The 16419-nt window shown below is 41.3% G+C and overlaps 2 protein-coding genes across 3 annotated transcripts in view; one reads left to right on the top strand and one right to left on the bottom strand.

Moving 5' to 3' along the window:
* Window positions 1–477: 477 nt before the first annotated feature.
* The window catches only part of LOC139801369 (haloacid dehalogenase-like hydrolase domain-containing 5), a 52874-nt gene continuing 36932 nt past the window's right edge, over window positions 478–16419 (bottom strand). Inside the window, exons 10-11 of the mRNA XM_071755466.1 lie at window positions 9515–9650; window positions 478–741 (exon numbers count right to left, since the gene is read on the bottom strand). Of these exons, the coding sequence (XP_071611567.1) occupies window positions 9529–9650 (122 nt within the window). The 3' untranslated portion in view covers window positions 478–741; window positions 9515–9528. The remainder of the gene's footprint in view (window positions 742–9514; window positions 9651–16419) is intronic.
* GP9 (glycoprotein IX platelet) lies at window positions 620–4211 on the top strand. Of its 2 annotated transcripts, none has more exons than XM_071755479.1 (2): window positions 620–783; window positions 2603–4211. In XM_071755479.1, the coding sequence occupies exon 2, from the start codon at window positions 2610–2612 to the stop codon at window positions 3177–3179; it is 570 nt and encodes a 189-aa protein (XP_071611580.1). In that variant the 5' UTR covers window positions 620–783; window positions 2603–2609; the 3' UTR covers window positions 3180–4211. The 2 variants fall into 2 exon arrangements, with proteins under 2 accessions (XP_071611580.1, XP_071611579.1); XM_071755478.1 differs by having other exon boundaries at window positions 2342–4211.

Genomic DNA, 16419 nt, shown 5'->3' with positions numbered 1-16419 from the left:
CATCCCTGGCAGTGTCTCAGCCCAGGTTGGATGGGCTTGGAGCAACCTGATCCATTGAGAGGTGTCCCTGCCCACACAGGGGGGTAGGGACTGGATTATCCTTAAGGACCCTTCCAGCCCAAACCAGTCTGGGATTCCATGATTCTATCCTCGGGGTGACTTTTCACCACCACCTCAACCTGTGTTAATATTTCTCTGGCCCTTAATGTTCTCATCTAACACAAGCTGGTGTCAGTTGACTAATAGAAGTTACTCTGATGCTGTGGTGTGTTTCTAGATGTTGCCTCATCAGTGGAAAGGCAGGTACCAAGCACACCTGGCTTTGACTGAGCCAGAACAACTATTTCATGGGCTAACTTGAGCTCCCCTGTACCTTCCTGAGCTTGCAGGTGTCAGCAGATGAGGCTTCAGCTGACTTTTGTACCTGCAGATTATTACAGCTCAGGATAAAAACCCACCTGATTTCAGATTAAACCCTTTTAGGCTTCCCAGACATTGTTAGCTTTAAAGGGAAAAATATATTGGCAACAACAACAAAAAATAATCCCAAAGCATTTCCTCTAGTCTGCAGCAAACACAAAAAAGCCCCAAGCACTCTATGCTGTGACACATCAACCACATACAGCATCCTCCAAGGGGAATGTTTCCCATTCTGCACAGGCCACAGCTCATCTTCCTTAACACATTTCCTGAGGACTGATTCCAGACAGGCAGCTCCAGTTGCTACTTGTACTCCAACATCTACCAAGGAGAGGGGGAGGAATCAAGAGGGAACAGGTACAGGTAAGTGTCAGTCAACTCTTCCTTACTGCACTTTTGCCACAGTTCTTACATCTTTTGATTCAGAATTTCTTGCTGTTAATATATAAAATCAAAAGAGATAATATTTTCTAGTTGTTCTTTTTTTGATATTAACTTTTTTTAAAACCAGATTATATAGTCTGTCCTTTTAAGATGCTGATTTAGAAAAATACTCCAGTAGATTTCTTGAAAAATAACAGATTAATATCTAGATTCAGACCAATAATATTCAGTCTTACTTCTTGCTCAAACAGACATAGGAGATTGCTAAGATTAATATTTCAGCTTCTCTGCAGTCAAGCTTTTAATTTTACATAGTGTTGATCCTATTGAAAATACAGGAATGTAGTATTGGGATCAGGAGCTGTCTACCTTTATTTTGAAAAGCTAATTACATAATCCTTGTAAGTAAAATGAAGCAAATTAGTTTACAATAAATCAACCCATTTTTCCTACCATTTTTCCTATTTTAGTCTGTATTAAGTTAAGCTTCCTAGAGAAACAAAAAAACTGTCCCTGCCTATTTAAAGTTTTTAAGAGAAAAACCTTTCTGTTAGTTCTAAAATATCTCTGCATTTGAAAACATTTTTTGGAGAATATTTTTTTTCTAAATTCCATTCTACATTAGTATAACTCAAGCTCCTTATTGCCTTAGTATATAAAACCTTTTCTTACTCTGTATTTCTTGTTGTTAATAGGTCTGTTCTACCTGACTGGTTTTTTCTCAGGCTCTTATGGTCTAATTGTAAAATAATTCTCAATGTGCTTCTAGTGCTTGCCTAAAAGTAAAGTCATACAACTGTTTTCACCTTCTTTTTTCTTTAATTGTATAGTGTATAAAACCCTGCCATCCTCCAAGTAGTATCCAGAGTAATAACACAGTCAGGTATTTTTGTTTCAGTCTTTACTGCAAATGAATTGGAAAGAAACCAAAACATTTGAACTAGGAGATGTTTTCTAATCATAAAGAGAGATGGTTTCAAGACTGGAAATTCCCCACCCTGTGCATGGGGGAGTTTGCATTTCAAATTCCAAGCTGGTCCCAAAGCTAGCTGTGTAGTTTTAAAGCCAGGGAAGTAACAAGAAATACAGGAAAGGAAAAACCTCCAGAGGTTTTAAACTGCTAAACAGAAGGGACTGAGATGGAAGCCTCAAGGGAGCCACTCTACAGAGGTGGGAATGCTCCCAGCAAAAGGGCTAAGTACCTGCTAGCCCAAAGCATCTTTATCTAATCCCTAACAGTCCCAGGCATGAGAATTTCCTGATCTGCTTGCTCGTAGAGATACATGAAGCTACAAAGCAGCAAAAAATAATTTTTTGCCACACAAACCCACATACTTTCTGGTTAGAATCTTCATAGCCTGAGAAATAAGATTTTTAGAATTTTAGACATTATTCAATCTCTTAAACTTATTTTTGAAAACTGACTTCAATACATGATTTCAACATTAGACCTGTGAAGGCACAGAAATGGGATCAAAATCTTTGCCTAAAACTAACCTAGTTTTTACCATCATCTCTTGGTGATATTCTGTTCCAGAACTCTGACCAATAGGATATATTGTAAAATTACAAAGGAAAAACAAAGATCTAGAGGCAAAAGAGAAGCACTGTGCTCTCCTCCAGCTGCATAAATGCTGCTTTAATGTCAGGAAAGATGGCTCTGTGGGAAATACAGAAAGCTGAAGATTTTCTTCCAAAAACCCAAACCTCACGTGTAATCCTGAGGAAAACAGAGCTGTGTTCTAGTTCTGCATTTAGGAACATGACTATCAGATTATTATCCTTGTTCTCTGGGTAGCTGAAGCATGAACATGAGAGACTTCATCACTCTGGCTGGATCTGCCCTGTTGTTCCTGTTCCACATGACCCAAACTGAGGGCTGTCCTCTCTCCTGCAACTGCAAGCTCCTGGGTGAAGAGGAGGGTCTGCAGGTGGACTGCAGCTCCAGGGAGCTGGTGGAGGTGCCTGCCTTGCCTGCTAACACCAAGAGGCTTTATCTGCAGAACAACAGCCTGACCACGGTCCCTCCTGGTGCCCTGGACAGCTTGCACAGCCTGGAGGAAGTGAAAATGTCTGACAACCCTTGGCACTGTGACTGTCATATTCTGTACCTAAAACTCTGGTTAGAAGACACCTCTGCATCCTGGCTGGCCAACATCAGGTGTGCAAGCCCAGCCCCTGTCAGGATGAAAGCCCTGAGGCAGCTGAGTGGCAACGAGCTGGGGGTTTGTAAGAGGCTCCTCCCAGTCAAGTGTCTGGAGTTCTTCTGGAGAGACCTCGCGTTAATTGCTGGAGCAATCATCACACTTCTGTTAGTAGCGTGGGCTCTGAAAGGCTCCAAAAAGCTGGTCTACCAAATAACCCGAAGGCAATAGAACTCCAGGGCCTGGAAGCAGCCTTCCCAAAGCCACAGGGTGCAATGAGCTTCAAGAGACAGCTCCCCCTCCTCTGCCCCAGCAAAGCCGGCAGTGCCGGTAGGAGTGGTGAGCATCCTGCCAGCAGCTCCCGGGGCTCAGAGCCTGGGGCCTCACAGCCCCAGCTCTGCTTTCATTTCTTGGGGATGGATCTGCGGGCAAGCTGCATCCTGCTGCTGCCTCCTCATATCAAAAGCAGTTTCTAAATTCTTTTAAAAAATCATTTGACTTAGCATTTTCCCCCCCGAGTTCTCAGCTCTGACAGCAAAAAGATTTACACCCCCAAATCCTACACTTTTTAATATATGGACATGAACACTTCTTGTACTCTTTTTGCAATTCTTTTCTCACTGGGAAGCTGTGTGAGGTTGCAACCTGTTACTGCCCTGCTGTCCCCAGAGGCCTGGGAGAGCCATTCTTGTGTCCAAGCAGCTTCAATCACCTCCTCCTCAGGTTCTTCCTGCCAGCAAACCCTCTATGACTACCTGGAGCCAGTGAATGTGTCCCTCACTGAATACATTTAAAGATGGTCTGGTAATAGGAATAAAATGTGTAAAAATAATTTTGGATATTGTTGAATTTCCTAAAGAATGAACAATAAAAGAGCATTCTATATGAAACAGAAATAATAGGTGCTTCTGGAACATTCATACATAAGTTTTAGTTTGATCTCTTTCACAATTTTACACATTAAAAACCTAAGAAACTTCCAGAGCTTGGTTTCTAGTTTTATTATTGGCATTTGCTACACAACAGCCTTGAAGAGGATGTACTCCCTTCCCTTCTGCTCTTGTGCCCCCATCCTCACAGAAAAATTGCAATGCTGACTCTGGGATGTTGTTTTCTCCCTAAACTGCTTCTTCACAAGGCTCCAAGAGCAGCAGCTCACACTGTGACCCTCTCCTGTCTGGCCAAACCAGGCTGCTGAGATGGGAGATCTCTGAAGGTCTAAAATTAATACAAATCAATTTAAGACATATTTTTACGTGTTCCTCCTAGCCCCAACCCCGAGCTATTGAGAGGCTACCAGAGGACAGGCATCATGGGTAGGGATGACATGATTTAGTTACAATTAGTTACAAAGTGTAACACAGGGCTTTTGGTTGGAAAAGGAAAGGAATAGAGTCAGATGTTTCCCTGTAAAATAATTAATGATCTGGGAGATACCAGCCCATTGCAGGGTTGAAGTCTGCAAATGATACACAACAGGAAGGAGAAGAGGGAAGTGGTGGGATACTTGGAGTGCCAAGCAATGGAAAGCAAGATTGTCCATTTAGACACAAAAGATGGGTTGGGGATTCAGTGCAGAGCAAGCAAATGAACTGGTGACAATGATCTCCCACACTGCACCAAAGGCTCATGTGAGCTTTTCTTGTTAAAATAGGGAATATCACTTAGAGATAGAAAGGTTTAGTTACCTCCATGTTTAGATAAGCTACAGCAATTTAGCACCAGTGATACTACAAATCAAGAAGAATCAGAAAAACAACAGTAATGCAAATAAAAGATTGGAAAATGTATCTTAAAAGGAGTGTAATTGTTTCCATTTAATAAAGAGGAACTTAAGGAAAGACAACATCATGATGTGTAAAAATCTACCCGGAGATAAAATTTTTAACAAAGGTCTGAGAGTACAAACTACAACATCAGACTAAGAACAGGGCTCAAAATCTAACAGTGAACACAGCTAAACACAGAAACAGCTCATCAGATGGCACGGTGAGGCCTATAGCTTAACCAGCTGTGGGAAGTTTTTCAAAGTAGTGGACACTACCTGAAATGAGAACAATTTTAACAGAATTGTATGAGCCAGCTAAAACATGGCAGCAATACTTACTGCTCTGGACACCTGCAATATTTATGGTGGGATAGGCCATGAGAAGAGAGACCACAGTGGAAGTGTCACTGAGACATCCTTGGTGAGCACGGGCAACACCCTGAGGAGCTGACTCTGCACTGGCAGCAGCAGGAATATTCATTCCTTCCCACCCTCTGCAGCTGCACATGGCACTCCTCACCTCCAAGGCAGCACACAATTTGCTTTTTGCAGTGTTGCATCCCAGCTGCAGGAAGTGAGCCACATACCCTAGGAGCAGCAGGGCTTGGTAAGGCTGTGTTCCACCCCAGGGCAGACCAGAGTCAAGCTGTGTCTTCAGATTTATGTGTGCATTTTGATGCTGGGCACAGACATTCACAATTTCTCTGGCTTTACTAAATGTTGTTTCTACATAAAAAACCTCTGCAGAAGAGAATGGGGGGAAAAAAGCAAGAGGAACATTGTGATGTAAGCACTCAGATTATTTTAAAATATTTTCTCAGCACTGAGCTTTTCAATTTTTTAAAAAGCAACCATCATTCTGTATTAATGCAGAATGTTACAGAAGAAATGCACTCTGCAGTCTCTCATGGAGTTTCCTAAATGGTGTTTCTTGTTTCCCTCAAATAAAATAAATGATTAACACTACAAGCTTATCACTCTCTCTTGTGCCTATAAAGCTAGAGATGCCTTTTCAAGCCTGCCATGAAATCCAGGCCAAGCAACCCAATGGATTTGAATAGTTCTAGACTGTAACCCAAACCAAAACAACATTTAATACACAGGTGAAGTGGATGAATTTAGAAATGGGCACTGGAACAAAGTCATCTTGGAAGTTTGCTGCTGTAGATGAAATAGTAATTGCTGCATGTAATAGTAATTTACTGCAAGGCTTTAATTTTACAAATATGAAAGAGGGAGCAATCAGCAAACACTTCTCCTTATACCAACCAACACACTAAATAAGATGCAAAGAAGACAGAAAAAAGTATTTGAGAGAACACATTTTCTGACCTCTTAAGAGGAAAGAAAAGAAATCTCTTCCATCACACTATTTCACATTCCAGTTAAAACATTGCATTTAACACTTCTGAAGTAGTTGAAGAGGTTTGCTCTTAGCTGAAAACTCTGAAAAAGGGAAAGCTGGAACTGCTAATTAAAGGCTAGAGATAACATTGAGCTGTTTATCTGGCAAGGCCACCATGTCTTCAGAAAGCCACAGACTCCATCAAACTGCATCATTAATACTGCAGTTGCTAACAATGTGGAAAGACAGGAAAATATGTCAGCTATCTAAGTGAAACATGCAGAGAGCATTCCCAAAGGAGTTTGAAAAGAAAGTGCTATATATCATGTCTGCAAGAGGGCAAACTGGTGAATATAGCTGGTTTCACATTCTTTGGTGAGTCAAAAATCTTGAGTTAATTTTTTAAATAAAAAAATTACTTAGCAAGACAAGCAATCATACTCAGAATTATTAAGCAAGATTTAAAAGACATATTTAAACAGTTCACTGTAATACACAGAGTAGGTCTGTGTAAATTGCAACTCTGTGCAAACTGCAAGTAGAGCTTTGCTCCTGGTGATAAAATACAGTACAAAGTTAAGGAGCTTGTATTTATTCACCATTTTGCCAAGCAGCTACACATAAAGGATTCAGATTTTGTGCACTTCAAAGTATGCAGGAAAGTGAGTCATGCAAAGCAAAATATTTTTTTTCTGGTAAGTTAAACCCCAGCTATTTCCTAAGATATATGTCACATAATGACAGATGTTTTCCACCTCAGCTGCACAGCTACTGCTTGCACTGCCCAGATGTGGAACTGCATTAATAGCTGCCAGAATGACTCAGACAAGGAAAGGTTTCAAACAGCAGAAGACCCAGAATATTCAGAGCTTAACAGCACTAGTGACAAGTAGGAACTCCCTCAGGTGTTCCTAAGGTCCACACACTTGTATATTAAAATTTACACCTGAATTACATGGTTTTACTTCCACCTGCCACCAGGTGAAATGACAGCACTGACAAACCAACAGTTCCTATCTAATGATTCCTTTCACAGGGCTAAGTTTATCCTAATGCTTGGTAATGCTGAGTTTATCTTAGCAATGCTGTTTATCTTAATGCTTTTTCTCCTCAGAGAAATACACAAACCAACTTTCAGAAGTGCTCAGTCTGTTGCTAGAACCCCTATAAATATTTTGTTATTACACTGACTTCAATGAAATTGAGATTACACTCAATAATGGGGGTGTGACAACAAATTGCTTTAGTTGCATAATGGCCACATGGCTGCTATTTATACAGAACTCCTTCCCAGGGGCAAGCTGCTCCCTGACTCTCAGAATGCCTTCCCCAGGGCTTATTCTCAGTTTATCCAAATGATTGCCCCTGGGCAGCTCCACTGATGTCACTTTAGCAGGCACAGAGCTCCTGACTGACCTGGCAAGTTCATTTTAGGCAATAGAAATGAGGTACCTGACAGAAGTTTGTTCAGATTTCACTTGCCTTTACTTATGACTTTTTTTTCAGCCACCACTAACAATAAAGTTGAATGTCATTGCTTTACATTCTCTAGGAAAAGTGGATCAAGACCTCTTCCCTCTGAATAGTATTAAGAAGCAGGGAAAAGGAAATCCAGAGCATCTAGGGGAAACAAAACAAAACAAAACCCAAACAAAGCAAACCAACAAACAAAAAACCCACCATAAAAAAAAAAACAACACAAAAACCCTAACAAAAACAAACAAAAAAACCCCCCAAAAAAACCACAAAAAAAAACAAACCAAAAAAAAACACACAACACGAAAAACCCTTTCTTAAATGGCCTTAATCTACAGAGAAGAAAGTGTGAGCCCAGATAGATTGCAGGTTCTCTTGTCCTCCTTTGGATCATTTTTTCTGTCTCCTCTTTAGGGGTCAGAAGGCTTTTGCCTCTGATAGTGATTTAGGTTTGATTTGGTCTTTTTGGCTAGGATTCATATATTACCTTCTATGACCACAGAGGGCTGTGAAGCTGACATACAGCTGTATAAAATGTCCCTCTGCAGCCCCTTCCAATCAGCAGAGGCAGAAGGTGGCAATCTCCACACCAAAGCAGAGCACTTGGAGGCAAGTGTATGTTTGACTCCTCAGAGTTTACAAGGTAACTGCAAAACCAGAAAGCTTAATTTTCAATTACACTGACCAAAAGCTGAATTATTGCACAGGCTAGAGCTAAAATAGCAGCAGTTACAACCTGAGGGAAAAGGGTAACTGGAATCCATAAAAGAGCACAAAAATTGTGGAAAAGAGAACCTCAGAGCCCCCAAAGTGATTCCTTTACCTTTAGCAGCAGCTTTGTCAGACAGACAGCTCTGAAACTGGATCAACATTGTCACCTAGTGGCTGCTGGAAACTCCCAGTGAAAAAAATCCCTTGAAGCTTGTCTCCCCTTCATGCCAAGACCCCAGTGCTGGGCTGTGATAAAGTGGTTGTCCAAACACACTACCAATTACTGTTGGCACTTTCTAGAGTCTTAATACAGCTCTTCTGTCACCAAGTGTCACAAGGCAAATTGTTTTCTATTGACAGAAACTCTGCTTTGGGACACTGGGCAATACAATCTCCAGTTATTTTCTTCACTATGTTTAATAAATTTTTAGACCTGCCTAAAGTTTTCTCTTACTACAACTCACAAAGACACAGCTCAAACTATGTCAAAGTATTAAAACCTGACACAGGTTTTCTTTCCTCTGTTCTGAAGTTGTAAAGAACTTCAACGTAAACAAAAATTGGACTCCTCACTTTGATACTGTAGCTTCATCCCATACAAGTGTAACAAAATAATGAAGGAAAGGCCTATAAATTAAGTAAGGAAAACAAAATAATGAAATCAAAGCAAACATCAGTTTGTGGGGGTTTTTTTACTGCCATTCCCTGTTGCTGAAAGTCTGAGACACATCTTTCTGAGACAGTTTGGAAGAAGAATAAAACCTCAACAAAATCAATCAAAAAAAGAAAATAAAATCTAAAAATCTGTGGCGATCCATTAGCTGCCTCCAGTAAAGGCAGAAAATTTGTTTTAGAGAGAATTCAAATCTAGAAGTGATGATCTGTTGTTCTATTTTGCATTAAAATACATGGTTTGATTTTTCTCAAGCAGCTTCTTGAGGCAGAGCTTCTCAACACGTTTTACTTGAGCAGTTAGCTCAAGCTTCAGGCCAATGCAGTGTGAGAAGTGCAAACAATGCACTCAGGTTACAGATGGAAGTTTCACATTTACAGCAACTTTCAGCCAAGGAACTTAAAAGTTTTATAGGAGTTCTGGCCAACTCCATGCTGCTGCAGAAGCCATGTCCTGATCACCACAAACAAATCCTTACCACCAAGCAGGTCCCACCAGCCTATAGGGACAGGCTTCAGTAGACAGGCAGAGAGCTATCAGTGAGGATTCAACACCTGGTGAAAAGAACAGCCTTAGAAAAGGCATTTTCTTACCAGATTTTCTCCTGTTACATATGCAAGATCTCCTTGCTCCTTGTCTGTCTAAATCCTCCAGAGGAAGCAAAGGCAAAGGGCTGGGCTGTATTCCATACTGGCAAAGTTAAGTCACCTTCTCTCATCCTTGCTGCACCTGTGCAGGTCAAAAGACAACAGTTGAGTTGGCACAAATAGTACTGCAGGGGGAATTTAGCTCCAACTTTTTCATTACTGGTGATTGGGCAGAAGTCATAAAAAATCCATCTTGCTCTCAGAACAAGAAGTGTGGCTACAAGTCAGAAGAAAATAATATTTTTAATTTAGACTGAAAACACACTGAGTCAGTCCCACCATATTTTCCTAACATCAGTAAAGGAAGGAAATGAGACATTCCATTTGTTGAGTCTCATATGAAGACATTTCAGATAGGAAAAACAGCAATTACAGCTAAAATGCTGACAGAAAATAGGCTGAGAAAAAGAATGTATTCACAGCCACTACTTAACCTGTTTACACAATTCAGAAAGTAACACTGATCAGTGTTTCAAATGAAGATACTAAACATGGGATCATATTCAGAAAAAAACAAGCCTTCTAAAAACTGTAAGTAAAAGAAGGTAAAATGTCTCTGAAATCTAGTACATAGTTGTAGAGAAATGTTAAGGAAACTTTTTTAATGAACAGAAACATCAACAGATGAAGCACACTCAAAACAGAAGCACTGCCATGAGATGGGATGCATCAGCTACAAGACTATATATGCAGCAACAAGCTGGGGTTTAACTCACTGGGACCTCTGTTTTTCTCATGAGTAACCTTTAGAGTATCAACAACAGGCTTGCTGCTTTTTGGCAGATTTATAATATTTACTTTTATAATGTTTTTCAGGAAGAAAGTGTATTCATGTATATATTAAAGCATACATGCATGCATAGATGTACAAGTACCCTTATACACACACAGATGTATATATCACATATATATATATATATATTCAAAAAACATTCAGGTATCTCATAGGGCCTTCCTAAGATAAAGACATCTAGGCTGATATCATCTAGTGCTTTCCAATCTTTATTTAATTTTATGATATCATCACCAAAACATCACTCAGCCAAAAAGAGATTCTTAAATGAAATGCATCAGCCCTGAAAAGATGACCTGGGCACTATGTAAACCTTTACCTAACTGATGTGCAAATACATTAGAATAATAAGGCCCAAATATATTAGAATAACAATGCCCTCAGCACTCTGTACCAGGGAAAGGAAAAGTCACCATCAAAACACCAAACTGTCAAGACAAGTAGCAGGGGATCTCAAACAAACAGGTGGAGAACGTAAAAACAGAGATTTTAGGATGTCTGCTAAATTTACAGGTACTATATTCATCTCAGAAGAATAAAAAGTCAGCAAAGTCAGCAAATTTCCAGGTGGTTCTTCACTGAGTCTTTCTCCCTTCAGGTGCCACCCTGTGAGTGTGCAGTCCCAGCCCATGTGGATGCTGCTGCTCTGTGGCACTGTGGATGCACCTGAATCCACAGGAGGGCACACACAAAGGTATTTCACCCCTTCCTCACACACAAAGGTATTTCACTCCTTCCTCACACCCTGCACTCCTGAGTGTGCATCCCCAGTGCCAAGATCAGCCAGGTCAACAAGCAGCCAAGGCACTGCACAGACACCTGGAACTGGAGGACTGGCCTGTGACGATTTGCCAAACCAACCTGAGGGTGAGGAACCAATGGTTTTTGTTTCAGCAGCAGCTCTTTGGTCTTTGATACTATGATTAACAGCTGTGCTTCAAGAAATCTGTTCTGTTAACTGGCATGGTTCCTGAAGTGACCTGTCTCCTCTTCCTCTGAGATAAAACCCCTGAAATGACTGCCTTTTATTCTCTGTAGAATTCAGACAAGGCAAATGGGTGGGTGACTAAGAATGATAAAAGCCTTTAGAAAGCAAGCAGAGGAGAATTTGCATCCCATTCATCCAGCAGATGATGAAGCTGTGTATGTGAATATAGTGTTTCAAATGACAATGAAGCAAATACCCACGACTGAGTCATCTGAAAGGAACTGGAAATGGCTTATGGCTTCTAATATTCAAAACGTGCAACTTGGAAAACTTCATGAATGTAATTACATTTTTTTTTAGTAGTAGCTTGTTCTGAAGCTTGGCTGATAACAAATCCAACACTTGCACTGGGTAACAAACACATCACACGTGACAAAGTTGTATTTTGTCAAACCACTGCATAATAGAAGCTATTCCACTGCTAGAAGTCACCCTCAAAGGAGACACTAAACGTTTTCTCAGAGTAAGGCAAGGCTCTGCCTTACAAGGAAAAATACTCAGGAAAAACCCTTAGTTTTTCAGATGTTTCAGACCCCAAATTCATCCCTGTTTGTTGCCTCAGAAGTTACCAGTTTCACTGCCACTTTCACTGCTAGTACAGTAACAGAACACAAGGTGAAAGGAAAACTTCTGGAAGAAGCCACGAGCAATCCAAGGTCTCATTTCTCTCTCCAGGCACCATTTTTCAAGACTCCAGGAGTCTTCCAAGTGCTGCAGCCACTGCAGCTTTGAGGGACAAATGGCTGAGCGTGGAAATAATGAGCACTAAGGCTCTCTGGGAAAAAAATCCACTGTACAACTGTGAGGTTTCCTAATTAACCATGATCCCTACTGTTACCTACAGAGCATTTCTGTCTTTATGCTGCTCCCCAACTACTTCTCACACAGAATGCAGACATACAGATATGGGAAAGGGAGGCTGTCAGGTACAGCAGGAATATCTGTTGATTAGTGACAGCCCTCAATATAGCCATTCCTGTGTCTCAGCCCTCTGCAAATGACTTATAAGACTTAGACCCTACCCACACAAAGGACAAAATGTCTCTCACTGTTTTTCCTGTAAACGTTAAACACTCAGGTGTTTTAACTTTCCTAATTCTCTTTTTGCTCAAGAAGGCTTTTGTACAGTAACAAAAATAAACCTTCTAACATTTTAAGTGGCAAGCAGACACTGCTAAACTTTAAAGAGACATTTTGAACACAAACATGCTGAAATCAGCATACCCTTCATCTTGGAGTGAATTACTAACCAGTCTATTATTACAATATCTTTCTAGCTGAAATTCTGAACAATGAATTTTTGTAATAGAGCACACCCCATAATACTGCAGGCTACATTGCTCAGCAGACACCAACAGCCTTATCTGTGCTAAACTGAAATCTCAGACCTGTTCAAGATACCTCACACTGTCTGGAAATACAAAGCCAGAGCCCACACAATTGCAAACATAGGTAAATTTTTAAAGAGTAAAAGTATTTACAGTCAAACAATATAAAAATATTTTAAGATGGGAAGAAGAACAGTTTTCTCTTATAAACTTGAGTCATAAAATCTGTATGATTTATTATGCACAGCCAAGAATTCATGCATCAAATATATGGGGCCATGTCAGGTAATGGTCAGTGTGGGAACATGATTTTCTGACTTTAAAAAAAAAAAAACAAAAAAACAAAGTTCTCATTTTGCAAATACTGTGTTGATTCTAAAAATTAAGCATTTAAACTATTCAGCAGGTATCTCTTTTTAAAAAGAAAGCAAAATATATGACTGCTTCTGTTGTCTTGAAGAAATCAATCCATCTAAGCAGACCCAGCTGTAAAATTGGCAGCCACCAAGAAATACAGATGTCTAAACATTCTTTTAACCAAAATCCAACCAAGGAAAGTTTGCACCACATAAAGAGCATTAACACATTAAATAATATGCCTGCATTATAAACACAAGGAGGAAATGTTGAACTTTGCTGAAAAATTTATTTTGGAATACAGGGTAAAAAATGTAACAAGCAAGCTATAATTCAAGTCACTTTCATTTCCATGAACAATTTTGGCCACTCCTCTATATCCACACTGGAAGTTATTAAGAATGAATGCTTGCTACTGCATTGAATTACAGGAATCTATAAACTTACTGAATCATTACAAAAGTTCCTCTGAAACCCTGCCCTGTGCTCCTCCCAGCAGTGCTGCAGAAGGCTGGGTAATATGTTTCAAGTCTCCTTTTTGTCTTGTTCAGAGTTTCATATGAGATCACCATATTTATTTATTTAGAAGAGCAGAACTTCATTAATTTGCTTTCTAACTTCAGATCTCAGCAGCTGCTTTGGAACATGACAGGGTCTCACCACCCAAACTCCACTATCAAATGTGGATATTCCAAGCAACTTGGCACCTGTAGCCAAAGCTCTGCAGCTCAATACCCTTGCTGGAGCAGAGATTTCACTTTTCTTGTGGAACTGAGATAGCTGAGTGAAAAGGAAACTGTGCCTAAGGCCAGTGCAGGAGGCCTCCTGTTTTCCTGTTTTCCAGGAACTGGTAGAGTTGTGCTGGTAGAGACTGCTGGGGAGTGGTTTTTAACACTCTCTCCTCTGCTGACATAACTACAGCCAAATACAAACTGGAATTGACCCAAACCCTCTTTGGTTTTCCTTATCTTTACATAAAAGGTGTTAACCCCAGTGCAGCCCAAGGATTAATCAAGCCAAGCATTCTAGCCACTATTTACAGCTTTCACAACCTGACAGAGCTAATAGAAGATCCTAACAAAGTAATATGATAATTCCTGGGGTTTGTTTGGGGAATGCTTTAGTAGCAGTTAAAGGCTTGTGAGGACAAGCAGCAACAAGGACAGTTAGTAGAAAAAAGTTTCTGACAGCTATAGTAAGGATAATAGAATACCTGATTTATAATTCTCTTCATGGAAACAGAACCTTTATTCTTCCACTAAAATGAGACCATGCAACTAATTCTAAATACATGAAGACTGACATCTCTAGCAATGTTCCTCCCTAAATAACCTAAATTCCCTGAAGTGCTCTGCTCACACATTGAAAATATTTAAAGGGCTAATTACCATGACAACATATGCACAGCTATGTTTCATTTCCTCTTTAACACTTTATCTGTCCTGGGTGATCAATATCCTAGAATTCAGTGGCCTGCTTAAATCAGAGGTGCAAGCTACAAGGAGCAGAAAGCCTTTGTTCCACCCCGACAGTGTTTCTGCCTCTGCTCTGAGTGGAAGGCTCCCATGGATCATCACAGAATCACAGAAAGTGAGGGGCTGGAAGGGACCTGGAAAGATCCTGGAGTCCAACCCCCCTGCCAGAGCAGGGTCACCTCCAGGAGGTCACACAGAACACATCCAGGTGGGCTTTGAATGGCTCCAGGGAAGGAGACTCCACAACCTCCCTGGGCAGCCTGGGCACCCTCACAGTGAAAGAATTTCTCCTCATGTTTATGTGGAACCTCCTATGCTCAAGCTTCTATCCCTTGCCTCTTGTCCTGTCTTTGGGCATAACTGAGAAGAGCCTGGCACCATCCTCCTGGCTCTCTCCCTTTATGCATTTATAAACATGAGTGAGGTCACTTCTCAGTCTCCTCTTCTCCAACCTGCAGAGCCCCAGCTCCCTCAGCCTTTCCTCACCAGGGAGATGCTCCACTCCCTTCAGCATCCTGGAGCTCTGGACTCTCTCCAGCAGTTCCCTGTCCTCCTGGAACTGAGGGGCCCAGAACTGAACACAATACTCCAGATGCAGGCTCACCAGGGCAGAGTAGAGGGGGAGGAGAACCTCTCCTGACCTACTGACCACCCTCCTCTGATGCCCCCCAGGTGCCAATTGGACTTCTTGGCCACCAGGACACATTGTTGGCTCATGCTCACCCTTCCATTCACCAGCACTCCCAGCTCCCTTTCCCCTTCACTGCTCTCCAGCAGCTCAGTTCCCAGCCTGTACTGGTACCTGGGGTTGTTCCTACCCAGATGTAAGACCCTACAACTTGCCCTTGTTGTAATTCATTAAATTTCTCCCTGCCCAACTCTCCAGCCTGTCCAGGTCCCTCTGAATGGCAGCACAGCCACCTGGGGTGTCAGCCACTCCTCCCAGCTTTGTCATCAGCAAACGTGCTGAGCAGACACCCTGTCCCATCATCAAGGCCATTGATAAAGATGTTGAGCAGGACTGGACCCAGCACTGATCCTTGGAGAACACCACTGGTCACAGGTCTCCAGATGGACTCTGCACCACTGATCACTACTCTTTGGGCCCTGTTGTGTAGCCAGTTATTAATCCAACTCACAAAATATATCTCACCACAAATACATGTAAATACCAGAAATAATCATGAAGCCACCCAAAAACCACTGAGTCAGAGCAACTCCAAACAAGCTGGCCTGCTCAATCTCTGCTGGTGCAGTCACAAATCAGGTCAGTTCTCCTCCTGCACAACTTCCTATTGGAGAATTTAAGTCTCAGCCTGCCATTAAACAGTTCCAGTTCACAGTTGTCATTTGTAAGTGTAAGGATGGAATTTAGCACGTTTGCAACAAAGCTTGCAAACAAAATATGCTGCATCTAAGTATCAGTAAAGCTGATTTTTATTAACATCTTGACTCACCACATGATCTGAAGGAGAGCACCTACTGAAGAGGTTTGTTTTGTAAATAACCCAGTTAGCAGTTAAAGGACACACAATTCCAGATTGCTGAGGTACACTTATCTCAATGCACATAACCAGTTTGTGATGTAATATATAACCACACATGGAGCATGATGGTAAAGTTTTAAAGACGTGTCTGAGCAGTGCAGCACCTTGCAAGGGTGAAAATCTGTTGCCCTGGGCCTTGAACTGCGACTCTGGAAACAAACCACACCCCAGCTCAGACCTAAAAATGAAAAGCCAACAAGGCAAATCAGCTGCACTTCCTGGATGACTTAATGGTGTAATTGCACCTGTTTATTTCTCCGTGTAACTGTAAAACACACCAGAAGGAACACAGCACTAACACACACCACTCCCGCAGGAATGAGGATCAATACTCGCATGTGCGGGATCCCCGCGCAGCTCCGC

The sequence above is a fragment of the Heliangelus exortis genome, chromosome 12 (assembly GCF_036169615.1).
Source record: "Heliangelus exortis chromosome 12, bHelExo1.hap1, whole genome shotgun sequence".
Taxonomy (NCBI): Eukaryota; Metazoa; Chordata; class Aves; order Apodiformes; family Trochilidae; genus Heliangelus; species Heliangelus exortis.
Note: the sequence above shows the minus strand (reverse complement) of the source record. Positions and strands in the feature narration are given on the sequence as shown.